General features: G+C 32.7%; 2 protein-coding genes across 2 annotated transcripts; both read right to left on the reverse strand.

The window, feature by feature from the left end:
* LOC132062026 (uncharacterized) lies at positions 1–2850 on the reverse strand. The gene is made up of 2 exons (XM_059454683.1): positions 2646–2850; positions 1–944 (listed from the first exon to the last, which is right to left on the reverse strand). The coding sequence occupies exons 1-2, from the start codon at positions 2848–2850 to the stop codon at positions 1–3; spliced, it is 1149 nt and encodes a 382-aa protein (XP_059310666.1).
* Positions 2851–12708: 9858 nt separating this feature from the next.
* Positions 12709–15795, reverse strand: LOC132063831 (F-box/kelch-repeat protein At3g61590-like). The gene is made up of 2 exons (XM_059456560.1): positions 15327–15795; positions 12709–14164 (listed from the first exon to the last, which is right to left on the reverse strand). The coding sequence occupies exon 2, from the start codon at positions 14140–14142 to the stop codon at positions 12925–12927; it is 1218 nt and encodes a 405-aa protein (XP_059312543.1). The 5' UTR covers positions 14143–14164; positions 15327–15795; the 3' UTR covers positions 12709–12924.
* Positions 15796–16776: the final 981 nt, after the last annotated feature.

The raw sequence follows: 16776 nt of genomic DNA on the forward strand, positions 1-16776 counted from the left end.
TCACAGATCTTGATAAGATTTTGGTCCTCTTACATTCATTAGAAGAAGTCTAAGACAATATCTTTCTCCTTCTGTTGGATGGCCTCTCACAACACGACCAATAACTTTTCCTTGTTTGCAACGGGACCATGTTTTATCCGTTGACCGCACAAAGTATTCTGGAATTTCTCGATATAGTAAATTAAGGTTTTTAGCATCTTCATCTTCAGCATTCATCAAAAAGAATTCTGTCAACATTGTTTTTCCAATTGTAGGATTATTTAGAATTTTAGTAATGGTATCAGTACTTTTGAAGGAAACAAATTGCTGTCCTTCTAGATGTAGTTGAAGGTGATATACACTTGGAATCATTTCACTGATATGAAAAGCAAATATACGCCATGTAGCTTCTGGTGGTGATACCCATCTAGCAGATTGATATTCTTTTATTTCATCTATTTCTATATTTGTATCATTTGAATATACATGAAATGCAATTTTATCATGTCCTTTGCAAATATACTTATAAATGTATTTAATAACTTTTATATCTGAACAAATCTCTACATTTATATGACAGCTAAATTTACAAAGTAAAGATGGATTATAAGGAACAACCCATGAATTATCAATTAGATGTTCTCTAATTTTTACAGTTTTTCCAGTGTTTCGTCTTCTATGAATTGGATATGAAAATTTTCCTTTGCTTGTTTGTTCAGCAAACTCTTTTGGATACTTGAATTTACAGTAACCTTTCTTTCTAGTACACATACTTGCTGGATTTAATGCACCACAAGGACCGTGAATCATATGTTTTGTAACAAGTGCATATAATTCAGGGTTGGTATCAGAATCTGGTAATTCAGCACAAACATATTTGTCATATGCTTCAGGAGTCAATAACCTGTATTTCTTCTCTAATATAATGAGAAAATGAGCATGTGGGAGTCCCTTTTTTTGGAATTCTACAGTATATGTAAATGCCGCAACTTTAACAAATATATTTCTCTTTAAGATGTCTTTTTTAACTTTTCTAATTTTGCATGAAATATTCAGCTAATTAAATCCGGCCTATTTTGTACTTCATCTGTTTGTAGGATATTGGCTTTTATTTCAGGCCATGTAGGATTACATGTCATAGTAAAAAATATATCAGGTTTTCCAAAACGTTGAACCAATGCAATAGCATCCATATATCGGTGGCGCATGTCTCGTGGCCCTCCTGTAAAGCTATGAGGAAGATATCTATTTCTACCTATTCGCGAAGCTTTTCTTTCTCCATGACGTAACATATCTAAGAGTCCTCCTAACATATCTATTCTAGATAAATCTTGATTAAGCGATGCAAAATCTAATCGTTGGCTTTCAATTTTGATCCATTCATCCACTGTATACTGTTGAAATAATCTTCCAGAATGCAAAATCATATTTTCATCATCTCTTATTTGTAGTTTGTAACAATAATACTCAAGGCAAGAAATAGTATTTCTTTTTCGTTTTCGTTTTTGCATGTTTTCAACTTCCATATCAAGAAAACCATCTATTGAACATATATTTCTTACACTAGGCAATTCTTCGCGTTCACAATACATTAGGTTGTTGGATCTAACAATTGAAGGTTTTATTTTTTTAATACCACAGTGCCATCCATTTTGACCATAAGGCAATAATAGTGGATATTGTAATGAATCATAACAACCGTAATAGTAATTTACTATTTGACTTCTATTACTTTCTGTATATATGCGAATTGCGGCGCAGACACACAATTATTATTATCCACTTCTACCCATATCCCAGCAACTTCTGAAACTGTTGGTAAGTTGTAGATTTGTTGATCTAGATCAGCATCACATCTAAGGGCAATATAGAAATCAGATAACTGGGAAATATTTATTAAAGATTTCAGAAACTTAGAGTAGGGATTGTAAGATTTTAAGATGTCCATCAAAGATTTCACAATTTTTGCATTAAGTTTGTTTGAGCATGCCATTCAATTTTGCAATTCGTTTTCACTGTCAAAGAAATACAATTGTAAGTTCTTAGCTTTTTGATTAGCTGGAACCAAATCATTTATAAAATGGTACATTTGTCCTTGGACTTTAAAGGTATAAACTCCATTACTTCGTTTTGCTATGTGTTTATCATAAGTTACTCCAAGTGATGTGAAGGCAAATGTGTTATTATATGTTCTAATGTAAGTTCAAAATTCCTTTGATTCCTCAGTGTTATCCAAATACAAATTTCTTAACTCTTGTGGCATTTGATGTGAAATTAAGTGAATCGAACCATTACTACAACAAAATGCAGGTGGCTCATATTCAAACTTTTTGGCTCCACAAAATTCACAATTCGGAACATCTTTCAAGTTAATATAGCTCGTTGTTGCTTTTGCACTGCTTAAGGTATCAAGTTGTATGAAATCTCTTCCTACATATTAAACTTTAACGTAAGCATGAAGGAATAAGCAATCTAGGAAATGCATGGTGAATATTATATTTTTATAGAAACGGTTGGAAACAACCTTGATTTGTAGTCATCACTGACTTTTTACTATGATGTGTACACTTTATGCCTGACGATGATCATGTTTATTGAATAAACAAAACTTTTTAGCTTAAATAATTTTTTAGGTAAGGTTGTAAGTTGTAGGAAAACTGCGTAACCTGTTTCACCAAGAAGCAGTGACCGTCTTACAACGGAGGAAGCCTGCTTTGCGAAAGAAGTGCTAACTTCAAAGGATGATGGATTAACTGAAGTAGCTTTGGTTGCTCGTTGTTGAGCTAAACATGCCTCCTTTTTTTCTGCTGCCTTTAGCTTATATAACTCCAGTCGTCGAGCTAAACATGCCTCCTTTTTTCCAAGTGCCATTAGTTTATATAACTCCCGTCGTCGAGCTAAACATGCTTCCTTTTTTTCAGGTGCCATAACCTTATATAACTCTCGTTGCCTATCATTTTTTTTTAGCATTTATGGTTTTAAAGGTTTGATCTTTTCTACATTTATCGTCTGACATTGCTGCAATTTTAGTAATATTTTTTAGTAAAGAGACTTTAATGAATGATAATTTTAACAAAACAACTCAAACAAATGTACAATACATATTTTCTATACTCAAAGTAAATAAACGACAAATAAAGAGACAGACAAATGCCATAATTACAACAACAAAATAAATTGAAGAAGCAATGAGACGATAATCTAACAATGCAATAGAGTGACACTTACTTAAATCAAACAAACTGTGACACTTACTTAAATCAAACAAACTGAACATGCATATGTACACAATTACTGCAACACAGAGTCAAACCTGCAACAAATAAGATCAAAAGTGAAACTTATTGACATAAGCATTTGTGACTGAAAGTTTCAAATTTATAGTAATGGCAAAAATCAGACAACATTAACACTATTATGTACTTCACACAACATAAACACTATTGAAATTATCTAGTTTTCTATTTTTGGTCTGCAGTTTAATCTGCTATTGAATTATCTTGTGAAGTAAAATAGTCCAACAACTTAAGTTACCAGTACAACTGTACTGTTAATATTTATGGAAATATAAATGGAGAACTCAATTTTATATCTTGTGAAACGTATTACAGCATCCTTTGTCTTAAAAATTTGTTACTGTATTCTGCCACATTATATGACTGCTTTGCGAATTACAGAGGTTGAACTTTTCTTGTAAGAATAAGAAAAGAAAAGTTTTCAACAGCGAAAATATATATGCATACTTGTTTCAAACATTTAATCGGGTCACTGGGGGAAAAAAATGCTATCGGGTCACAAAATCTTCTTTCCACTGTTTTCCCCGAATTTTTCTGTATCTTTTATCTCAGCTTCCAAAGGCAATACTATTCCTACACCTTCAAATACATAAAATGCTACATCAAGACCGTAAAAGAACACACTAAATCCACCAAAAGCTTCAACAACATGGCTACTTTTTACATAAATCATTACATCTTCAACCATTACAACCCCCATAGCACCTAATTCAACAACATCAGCAAAAATACTCAAAGAGAAAATCTACCCCGTATCCTTCCCAAAAAACCAAATATAGATTTTTCAATTTACTACTCGTTATCTCTATGCCTATCAATTAAAATTGAACATAATAATAAACCCAAGAATCACCAAGCAAACAGGAGGAATTAAAAAGTGATCGAAAATTTCTACTTTATACACAGATACAGAAGGTATTATTGCCAAAAACCCATAGGCTAAACAGCCAAAAAAAAAAAGCCAAAAATGTGTAGCAGAAAGATACAAAATCTATTACCCTAAATACAATAGAAAAAACAACAAAAACAGATGAATTTGAAGAAAATAGGAAACCCCTAATTTGCAAATAGAAAAAGGGTAATAACCTTGGACAGAGAAAGAGGAAGATCGAAAAAAGAGAGCTACTTTTTTTGATATTTCTGCTTTCTAAGAACAGGCTAAGAAGCCGAAGTGAGGAGTTTCTAGATTTGCTTGCTAATAAAGGTGGTGATTAGGTAATAATAATTTAAAGAAGAGTGTATAAGAAGATGGAAGGAGAAGTTTCTGGATTTGCTTGGTAATGTAGGAGGTGATTAGATATTATAAGTAATAAATAAGATATAGGAAATGTCATAATTGCCCTTATAGGACTGACGACGATGGTGCCTTAAACCCACGCTTAATGTTATAATATATAATATAATATAATTGCCCTTATAGGACTGACGACGATGGTGCCTTAAACCCACGCTTCTTAAAAGTAGAAAAGAAATATGTTGTTTGTCAAAAAAATTATTACTAGAAGGAATTCGTCAAATTGTTGCATCATTGAATTACGGAGTATAATTTTTCGCACCATTATACACAATTTTTCTTTTTCTAAATCATAAGTCTAATGTCCCTCAAAAGAATGAAATTTAAAATAGACGATCACAAATTCAAGTCCTAATGATTAACAACATAATTAAATAATTATATACTCTCTCAACTTTTAATCTTTAAGACTTTAACGGGATGGGTGGGGTAGACATTATAATTACTTTTTGAGGTCCTTACACAACTCATGAGGGACAAATATATTTTTCTAACGTACTTCCACTCGTGTAACTTGTTCTCAACTGAATATAATTTTTTTTAATCCTTTTTAGAGGATTGAAGAGTGAGATCATGCTCAACAAGTTGACGAATGTGCCTAGCTCGATGGGTTTGGATGAGAGAAGCCTAGAGCGATAGAACATGACTGAAAATAAATGACTGTGCAAACAGGCTTACAAAATTTTTAGCTCTGATACCATATGAAAAATTTGACCATTTAACTTCAAAAGTTTAAGGTAATGGATGGAGTAGCCTGGAACATTATAAATTGTTGAATGCTATGATATATTAATATTAAAATAACATTACTAAATTATAATAAGTGGTTATAACTCCTACTAAATCATCACTCATAAATAATCTTCGCATGATCTAGAAAGTGGTCATTATTCTTTGTAACCACTGTCTCATGTTCTACCATTACTTAGAGACTAAATTATCACTAACTCATGTTCTGATAACTTATTACTCCACTATCATCCAATTTATTCTAAGGAAGAATTGTAACACTTATGAATAGTACTCATTTTTATCTAGTGATGGTGTGTGAAAAATACAGTCATATCTCTCTATAATTGTCATTCGTTATAAAAATATTTCACTATAACGGTCTGATTTTCTCCAGAACTATTTTTTCATGTTATATTGTAATTTTCTATAACAACATTCTACCTGACATTCATTATAGCGGTACACTCTTTGCAAATTTACCTCTCTATAACAGTCATACTCAAATATTGTGTAATAATATTTTCTAAGAAATATACTACGTAGAAAAATAAAATATTAAAATATTTATGGTAATCATCATTAATGTCATGCGCATAGTAACTTTCAAGTAATAATATCTAAAAGGAAAAAAAAAAATTCTCATCGTAATTTGATTTAGTCTTACAAATTTCAAAATCATTTATTTCCTATCTACTGATTTTGTATAAAGTTGATACTTATTTTCCTGATTTTGGTAACTGTAATTAGTCTATTTTAAGTTTGAAAATTTGTGCTCTCTTCCCTTTATAAATTTGATACTTATCTTCCTTTTGTAATTTGAATTTTGTAACTATAATACTGTTATATTTCTAGTAAAAAATAACTTTTTTCATCAAATATTCTTTACTCACGCATTATGGGGTCAAAACGTCGAGTTATTTCACTAGAAACAAAGATAGCATTGTGCCAATACAAAGAGGACAATTCAAAAATCACGCATGACAACTGAAGCAAAAAATTTAAGTTTGTAGTCGTCAAGCAGTTGAGGACATCTTTAGCAAGAAGAACAAGTACATTGAGGCGGCTAAGCAAGCTAAAGCTACTCAAAAGCCTGTTTAAACCAAGAAATTGTGTGAATGCGTGCATCCAAGGACCCAAAGGTACGTATAGAAAATAATTTTCTTTTCAGCCTCTAATGGGTAGCTCTTACGACTCAAACAACGACATGGCGTCAAGTCTTACCTATAATTGATTGTGCTTCTACTTTTAAAAAAAAACGGCTCAAACTAAATTTTTTTATGCACACTCTATTCGCAAGGACAAAGAAAATACAACCTTTGGTTATTAGATCTGTTTCTAAACCTCGTCGTTATAAAAATGTTGACATGGCCTCTCTCACACACATTGATTATAGCCTAAATCCCATATCATAACAATAATCAAGCAATGGATGCTACCACTTATATGAAGTTTGACGCAACATTTACAATCCTTGAAACTTACATTAATGAAGAGATTATTGCACAAGTCATTGGAGTGGAAGGACAAGAGATATCAGATGCAGAAGGTGACAACGAAACTGCTGATGAAGAGCCTCAACCTACTGCTACTTAGAGTGAGATGTCAACTGTTACGCTCTTAGACAACCTTTAAGGAAAAGCTATTGAATTCTCTTTTGCTGAAAGTTTGAACAAAAATCTTCATCAATTCAAGCTGTATTATCACTAAGGGTGTGTTTGGTATGATGGAAAATGTTTTCCAAGAAAATACTTCTCTTGGAAAAATAAGTGGAGTGAGGAAGATGTTTTATTTTTCTATATATTTTTAACTGTAATTGTATTTCACCAACATAAATCCCTCTGAAGACCCTTACACGCCTAATGAGGAACAAGTGTATTTCTCTAATATATTAATAAATTACACATTAAAATAGTATCAGAGTAGGTTAAAGTCTTGAGTTCGCATCGCATGATCGCCCATTATCAAATCAGATACCCAACTTGGCTAGTAAAAAAGACTTAGGCATACACATGACAAAAATGTTAGAATTCTATTTAAGAAAATAAATATATACTCTTCCTAACAGTTTAAACTTTTAAATGAAATAATTATACACTTCAATACGTTTTCCCTTCCCTATTAACTACTGGAGTACTATATTCTTTTTGCAGTAACAATGGGAAATGGTACTAGAAATCATGTAATTCAAAAATGATGAAAGAAGCATGTTGGGGAAAAAGGAAAAGAAAGGGAAAGGAAGATTGACAAAGTTGATGGACCACAAAGAAACTTGGGAGCATCAAAATTGCAGAAGCGGGACATGTGGTCCAACTAAAAGGGGGTCATTTGCACGATTGCCCTTTAAAGGAACTGGTCTGTAATGTTTGTCCCTCAAATTGGTGGTCTTTAATCTTTGTTCTTTATTAAAAATTTCTTGATTTTGGGTTCGAATTCTCGCTTAATTATATATTAAAATAAAATCGCGAGCGAGTTTCAAACTCTATCTTTTATTTTAGAATTTTTGTTAGTTGGATTTTCTTTGCCTAACTTTTTATTCGAAAGTTAGCGCTTTTAAGGTAAAATTTTCCCTGAAAGACCTAATTTTGGGTAAAATTTTTCCCTTCAGGCAAATTTCTATTTTAAGGCCTAACTTTTTCCCAAATAAAGCCTAACTTTTATTTTCAGGCTTGTGAAATTTTTTTTTTTTTTTTTTCGAGTTGGAATTTTACGAAAAGAAACAAAAAGACAAACCAATTTGAGGGACAAAACTTAAAGACAACCAATTTGAGGGACAAAAATTAAAGACCAGTGGCTTTGAAGGGAAATCCTCACAAAAATATGACTAAAAGCAGAACCTTCTCAACTTTCATGTAACAGCTAAATTATGAGCTCATTTCCATTGGTGGGCCCCCATTAATGGGCTCATTATTTACTACTTCAGTTGGTATTCCAACTAAACCTGGGGCCCGTCTTAATGTAAGACAAGTAGATAAGTCTTGGCCTTATGTTTCTCTGTACACTAATTGCCGAAAAGGTGATTGTCATTTTACGTATTATTCTTGTTGGAATTTTAATGTGAAGAATTTCTTTTGAGACTTAATTATTAATATTTATCCTTTCATTTAATTATATAGGTAATTAACTTTTTTTAAATTATAATTGATAGTTATATCAAAAAAAATACATCTCTCAAATACGTATATTTTTCTAAATTCCGGATTTTTTTTTTTTTTTTTTTTTATTGCGCCGGCTACCTCCACCACTCGTGAGACAACGGTTCGCATAAACACGGCATTCGAAGGTAGCTTGGATCTATTCAAACATTTTCTTTTCTCGTATCTACATTAATTGCCATGTGGAAAAATAGCATAAATTTCACGAGCACAACCAAACTACAGGACATTTAGATATAGTCAATGTTAGACGATTTCTTACCAAATGGAAGTGTTGTAAGATAAAGACCAGTGGATTCACTCTCTTTGAAGGATAATAAATCCTCGGATAAACAAAAAAATGACTAAAAGCAGAACCTTCTCAACTTTCATGCAGTGTATCATGTACTTTTTTAAGTGTATTTGTTAAAAGTCAAGTACAAATACATTCAACAACAAAACTTCATTTCCTTGTATTTTTTATTGTACTTTTTAGTGTATTTGTTAAAAGCCAAACCCTTTTTAATGTATTTTGTCATGTATGAGTATTTTTGTCTTGTATTTGAATGTATTTGTTGAAATCCATTCAAACATAGTATTTTCAAATACGAAAATTTGAATGTTTAGTCATATGTAGTTGGAAACCTGTATTTGAAATTTTGTTTGAATCCATTCAAATACGGTGAATATATGAATGTAGATGGAAATTTGAATGTATGTATTTTGAATGTACATAGTGGCCTTATGTAAAATACATCTCTATTGCAAAAAAAAAAAAATCACTAAAATATATTAAAGCAAAAAAAATCAACTTAAATACATCAAATAAAAAAAGGATGGTAAATTGTCATTTTACCTTTTAAGATAGTTATTTATATGTTTCTCATTTTGTTTCTCTTTCCCTATTTAGTGAGGTAGCAGAAGGAGAGGGCGATATTTAATTTTCCAAAAACTTTATAGCAGGATTGCAGCGAAGCAAGAAAAAAAACGAATAAATTTATACACTAACAGATACTGCTTTGCTAATCTTCCCATCTAATGTGGATCGAGCAACGATTGGCGCGAGAGGAAGAAACCTATGAGAAGACGCTTGTCTTAGGAACTGTACATTGATGGAGGAAAAATATCATTAACAGAGATATAAATATATAAGGGAAAATTACAGCCAAGTAACATTCGGTCATCTAGTTTGTAAAATATTTACACAATGTACAGGTAGTGTATGCTTTATACTAAATATACATATACTATATATGCCTATACATATAATATACACATCTATACACAACATATACAAATGAAGTGTATAGGTAATGTAAATACTTCGATCATTTTGGTAAACTAGTTGGCCGAAGGGTACGTTTACGTAAGTTTCCCAATATATAATGTGGTAAAAGAATTTACTTAGAAGAATACGTAGCGTAGCAGGACGAGGCAAGATTGTGACAGGAAAAGAATCCATTCTTATTTGGACGGGAAAGGGACTTTTAGGTGCCTTTAAATGGACAGAATAAGAAGTAAAAGAAGAAATAAGACAAATAATACTGCAACACTAATATTATTTTGTTTAAGCTTTCAAATATATTGTTGCTCTTTAAATACTCCCTTGGGAAAAAAAGTGAGAGCTCATTGTTTCCACAAAAGCCCAAAATATTGTGCTTAATTGGAGGTAGAAATAGTGTGCCACTAATCACTTTTTGGTTTTGTAATTAATAATAATCAATGTCAAAAAAATTTAAATTTACATGTGAAATTTCATGATAATGATCTAAAGTTCACCCGTAGAACTCAAAACTTCATGATAGCAGCTATTTCACATTGTTTGTGAAGTGATTTTTTGTGAATTCTACTGCAATTAAAGAGCATATATTTACAAGCCCAACCTTTTAGGTCCATTACTCTACACTTCAGATATAAATGGGCCTCTCATCACTGGCCGTCATAATAAGTAAAAAAAAGTAGAAGCAAACTTTTAGGTCCATTACTCTGCACTTCAGATATAAATGGGCCTCTCATCACTGGCCGTCATAATAAGTAAAAAAAGTAGAAGCAAACTTTTAGGTCCATTACTCTGCACTTCAGATATAAATGGGCCTCTCATCACGGGCCGTCATGATAAGTAAAAAAAGTAGAAGCAAATATTTTATACATTGTTCTATACTGACAAAAACATTATGATTATGAAGAAAAAACAAGCAATAATTTTTTTTGTTTATAAGAGCGACACATACTATGTGAAGTTTGTTTATATTTCACGAATTGGCTTTGTTTATATTTCACGAATTGGCTAATATTTTTTGTTTAAAAGAGCGACACATACTATGTGAAGTTTGTTTATATTTCACGAATTGGCGGATTCAAAACTTTACACTTTCGGATACACAAACTCTGTTTATCAAATAGACCAGTCTAATAAAACTTGAGTCAGTTGTACGAGAGGGAAAAAGATTTGCCCAAAGGAAGGTTAATTTTTTTATAATAAATTTCAATGTGCTTATCTAGATAATAATGCCAATTTGTTGTCAATCCCTATGAGATTGTCAGGTTAGGACTCTTTGTAAATCATCTTAAAACAATGAGGAGATTGAATAGGACAAAATTATGATGAACTATGGCTTCAACTTTCAAGTGGATTCCAGTGGTAAAATAGAGGCAATATAATAGAAGATCAAAAAGGGTGTCTGACATGAATTTTAGATCTGAAATGCCAGCTTCATCTCTTGGTAATAGGAGTAATTTTTCAAACATGAATCAAGAATATGTTATTTTTATACATATATTTATTTTGTTTGCTGTGTTCCAAACTTCAGTGGACAATAGGACATACCTCGTAGGAATGTGTGTAATTGTTTGGTGTGAAGAAGACAAATAACTAAAATAATCTATTTTGTTTTAACACAAGGCTACAAAAATATATTAACTAATGTAAATTCTAGTCTAGTCTATCCGTTTTCACACATCAAACTAAAGTGGTCATCCAAACGCATGCGAGAACATATAAAACTCCTCTTTTCACCCCATTCCATATAAAAGAGTTTGGCTGAATAAGGAGCTTAAATATTATTTTGATTTATGCATTTTCTTAGTCCTTAGAGCTAAAGAACAAAGTTAAAATGCTGATTGAAGAATTAATTTGACGGAAAAAATATCACACTCAAGAGTAGTTAAATTTTATTAGTTAAATGTTCAATTATTCAAAAGCACGAAAGTCTTGTAGAAAAATGTTACTAGTGACAAATTGTGAAGCCACTAAATGGAGAAAGTGTAACACAAACTAGTAAATGTTATACAAATAGTAGATGTTAAACAAATTTTTATTTTTATTTACAGTTGTCTTCGGACTAGCTTGATCATTACAATTTACATCCAGTACCTGCTATCGGTAAAATTTCAATTTTTAATGCAATTTTGTCACTTGCCATCAGCACTTTGGCAACCTCACTTGATGCAACCATCAGTGTCTTGTAAAGTGGGCTTTCACAATCTTGCTTTTCATTCTTGGTATGGAAACAGGAAACAAGAAACAAGGGATGTACCAAAACTCAAAACACACTCAAAGGCATGGGCATGAGTATGACTACCAAAATAGACTGAGTAGCCATTAAGCCAATGAAAAACTAATTTGTGGACATGTGAAATCTTGGATCACCAATGTGTTTTGGCAACAGCTCATTTATTCCCTTACCATGTGGAAGACATGCTGCCAACTCTCGTGGTCATCAACTCAGTTTGATAACTAGCTATGGTCCCAAGCCTAAAGATCAAAAAGGTCCATAACAAGCCAATCACGCGCTTCCTAATTGAGGATTCATTGGGGAAAGATATAAAAGAAGGGAAAATTTGGTCTAAGAATATTACTGAAGAGTAGAGTATGAGGTCACAAGTTAGGATAGCCCATCTTCCAGTTTTGACTGTGTGATTTGCAAAGACAACTTATCCCTGTCTTTGGAAAGAGAATAGCAACCCTCCAAATTTTGATACAATAAAGATCTAATCTTAGAGACGAGAAGGAAAAACACTACCCCTGAACAAAAAAAACACCCCACATGATTGAACTCTAGCGTATGCAAACACAGAAACTAGTGATCAAGAAAGGTAACAATAACCTATGTTGTTCAATCTCCGACTATTCAAAAATGTCGACGGGTGTGTACAGATCCTCTAAAAGTAGAGCATTTTGTAAGGATCCAACATGAATGCGACAACAAATTTGGAGAGTCAGAGCAACATAAACATAGATTATAACCTTTGGAAGCTGAAATGAGTGCTCTCAGACTGCCAAAAAGAATTTAATAATATTCTCATTTTCATAAATTAGCAGCCTCATCGGCTGGTACATGATGTATAAACCTTTCAAGGACACAGAAATCTTTGTATTGAGAGGACAACGGGGAATAAAAGAACAGCAAAAGGAGTACAAAATCAAAAGACATGAAAGGACATAAAGATATGGATTCTAAGGAGCACCAATCACATCAATTGAAGTGCAGAGTCAGGGAGATATCTCGAGCCTTGGCTCGAAGCTGAAACCAGTAAAGAGCTGAAGGGGAAACCTCTTTGTCACAGGACATTTCTGCGACCACCTCCACTGTTTCTGCTTCACATCAAAAATAAGAAGGGCAGGGGCTCCATAACTCTGAATGTATATGAGGTCATCTGTACCACTGCTTGCAAAAACATCGTCAAATTCCCCAAAGCCTTGGAAATACTTATGCGGCATACGGGCAATTTCTTGCCATTCCTTCCCATTGAGTATCCATATGCCAATCCCCTTAATTATGTCGGGCCGATCTGGTTTCCCAATCCCTCCCACCATTACTAACTTTTCCTTGAGGTTCATTAATCGGCCACACGTTAGAGAACATGGCACAGGAATGAAAGTCCTTATCAACAAACCATGAGATGATCTGCTTGAGAGGTTGTAAGTGATCAGACCGTGACGATTGTCGGGCCCACCACCTCCAGTTGAGTAGATCAAGAAGTACAAAACACCATCACAGATGACACTTTCATCCCCACCTCTCCAACCTGTTAGAACCTCAGTCAAAGGGGTCAACCACATCATTGTTCCAGAGTCGTATATGTGGATCGAGAGATCCCACTGAAAGAAGTTACCTGGTACTTGCTTAGATTTAACAACGACGACACTGTAACAAGAAGTTTTCTTGTTCACACAGATAGCCAATGCACTATAATCAGAAAATTTAAGGCCAGGAGGCTCCTGAAGGCGCTTGCAGCATTTGGTTATTGGGTTACAAACATATAGCTCGCTTCTACTGTCATTGTCCATTACGCAAACTAATCCACATGAAGAAGCAATGAACCAATTGGATGTCTGAATGCAAGGGAGTTCAATACTATACCATTTTCGAAGGGAAGGATCATAGGCATAACCAACTGGTTCCTCTGAGCTAGTGAACATAAAGTACCATGGTTTTTGAGACAGCACCTGAGAGAAGTTCCACAAGAACCTTGTGGACTTCACTATCTCATACCATCTTTTACACACACAACTTGCCCTAAAAATGCTAGCAATTGGAAGATAAGCCAATATTCGTTCCAATAAATCATCAGGTAGTATTAAATCCACATGAACTGAGGAAGCTTCTCTATTGTCTTCATCGTTAAGCTCTAAAAATGAATCAAAATCAACCATGTCTGGTGCAGCGTAATCAGGGCAATGACTGACCCAAGAGGTTTCCCCTTCCATGATGATGGAAAGGAACAAAAACCTAGGAGCAAAAAAAAAAAAAAATGTTAAAAATTGAGTGAGATGTGGAGTAGTACATAAAACGAAATTAACCACGTCTCATTCAATAAAACACATTTATGCTTAGTATAAGTGAGTGATCAAATATACTAAGATCAGATCAAAGGATAACAAGACTATCTGACATCAAAACCTAATAGCATGAAAATGAATATATTTTTCAAGGAAAACATTTGTCAGAGAGCTACATAAGAAATGTACCACAAGACCTAGGTCAGATTGTACATTGCTCAATAAAAGCAGATTGAGCAGCATGAATAAATCCAATGCACCATAAAAGGTCAATAATGATGTTGTTCTTCAACCATGTCTCACTTAACATAAGAAACCTCAATCCCAAGCATCCAAGTTACTTATATCCAGCAAAATTAATAAAAGAGATCTTTTTTTCCGAGAATGAAAAAAAAGAAAAAACCTACAGAAAGATGCAATGTCATGTACAAGCAACGTTTCATTCAAAAGCAAGTAAAATAAGACTAATACTTTCAATCAAAAATATTAGAGAGAGAATCTTCACAAGTTTACAGATAAAACCAAAAGATCTATCTTATTAGTTCAACCCTTCATTGCAAAATTGAGGATGCTTATATAAACTAACACATATAAGTGCATGGGAAAAGATGGGATTTAAAGGCAAAGAAACAGACACATAAATGAGAAATACTACTATTTTCTTAATCTGAAAGCACAAGCAATAAACAGATCAACAGCCTTGTCCTAGTACCTAAAAGCAAAAAGGGAAAAATCCCACCTCAAGTATTTGGCCACTAAAAGTTAAAACGCATTTAATGAAGAGAGACACAAAATGTGAAAAGAAAATACAGTATCCCCAAAATATACAATAATGGATTTGGCTAATCCAGAAAGAAGCACCACTTGCATAAATTGAAACTTTAAATGGTTTTGTTAGCATATAAATAACAAGAAGAATATCTTGCCCCAAAGGGCAAAAGAAACCACAAACTAGGCACACTGTACAAAACAATCCATAGAACACAGTAAATCATAAACTTTGGAAAGGGAAATTACAACAAGTTCTCAAATAGTTAGATCTCAAAAAACCCCAAATATCAATTTTTGAAGAAACCAAAATTTTCTTGAACTGAATGAAATAAAAACCATACCTTTGCTAAGAAACCTTCCTTCAACAGCTCCCAAACAAATGAGTCCAGCCAGATTGCTGAGAATCTTAAAGATTTACCAGTAAACAGTGAGGTTTCAACAATGAACATTTAAAAAAAACACCCTTTTTCAGATACAAACAACATCCAACAGCAAAGAAAATAAAATGGGTATCCAAGATTATCACTCAAATCGCAAAGAAATGGTAAAGTTTGGATTTTTACAGCACAAACATGACTACCCTTTGAGTATAGAGAAAGAGAGAAGCAGATGAAAGGGGGATTTCTTGATGTCTCTCTTCCTCTTTATGTTTTCAAGCAAAAATATATATTTTTTTGTTGTAGCAAAAAACTAGAGGCAGTGTAAACTGAAGGCGGTATTTTAATAGGGCATAGATAGAAAGGGCGAGAGGAGTAGAGGTGTCTTTAAAGGAAAATGAAGGGGGGTTTTAATGGGGGAAGAAAAAACATTGGGATTTTGGCCACAATCCACAAAACACTCTAATTAATGCTGTCTTACTCATCACATCTAGTTTCTTTAATGTCATTTTCTATCCTACTTTCCCCTTTTTCTTTTCTTCCTTTGTTTCTATGTGTTTTTCAAGGCCAAAGGTGAAAAAATATTACCCGAGAATATTCTGTAAGAGTTTCTTTTATTTAGAGTTGGTTTGAGGTAGTGCCACGCAAAAACAAGAAACAATTTGGGGGAGGGGTGGCGTGAAAATTCAGTATAGTACACTTAAAGGGATTCTCTATCGTCCCATATCTATCATGTTTTACTTTCGAGATCTATTAACTAATTTTTAAAGTTAAATTGGATCAAACCACTCATTATTTTACAATTAAAATTTGGATATTAAATTTTTTTACCAAAAATACAACAAGTTATAATTTTTCTCATATTAATTTGAAGAAAAATATATTTTAAAATATTGATAAAAATTTACTTTATTTAATTCTTGAGAATCGAAATATGACAACTAATTTAAGACGGAGGGAGTACAAAGTAAGAGCTATACAAGTACAAAAGATGTTTTCAAATATTTGATTATTTAAATTTTGTTAGAAGAGAAGATCTCTCTTTGTCGGAGGAAAATGCTTTTTCTTACTTTTGGACAAAATGTATTTTATTTATAGCTATCTTAGTTTTTAGCTTTATATTATTTGGTCCAACAAATACAAAAATATTATTATTAATCTTTAATACCCAAAAGTTTTATCTAGACACTACATGATTTTTTAAAATCGGCTAAATACATATACAACCCCTTAAATTTGTTAATTTTTTCCATTTAGACGCTCATTATAATAATTGTTCTATTCGAACTTGACATAAAACATTTTTGAGTACACAAATTGTGTCCATTAAACACATTTTTGACCCATCCCTACCCCCATCTCCACACAAATTGGTCTCGCAAACAATGAGGGAATTAGTGATACATTCCACCGC

Source organism: Lycium ferocissimum, chromosome 7 (genome assembly GCF_029784015.1).
Source record: "Lycium ferocissimum isolate CSIRO_LF1 chromosome 7, AGI_CSIRO_Lferr_CH_V1, whole genome shotgun sequence".
In the NCBI taxonomy this organism is placed as follows: domain Eukaryota; kingdom Viridiplantae; phylum Streptophyta; class Magnoliopsida; order Solanales; family Solanaceae; genus Lycium; species Lycium ferocissimum.

Excerpts from the sequence above, each read along its gene's own strand:
- LOC132063831 (XM_059456560.1), bottom strand. The coding sequence starts at position 14,142 with ATGGAAGGGGAAACCTCTTGGGTCAGTCATTGCCCTGATTACGCTGCA.
- LOC132062026 (XM_059454683.1), bottom strand. The coding sequence starts at position 2,850 with ATGGCACTTGGAAAAAAGGAGGCATGTTTAGCTCGACGACTGGAGTTA. Across the intron at positions 945-2,645 it reads ACTGCTTCTTGGTGAAACAG|AATTCCAAAAAAAGGGACTC; the intron begins GTTACGCAGTTT and ends CATATACTGTAG.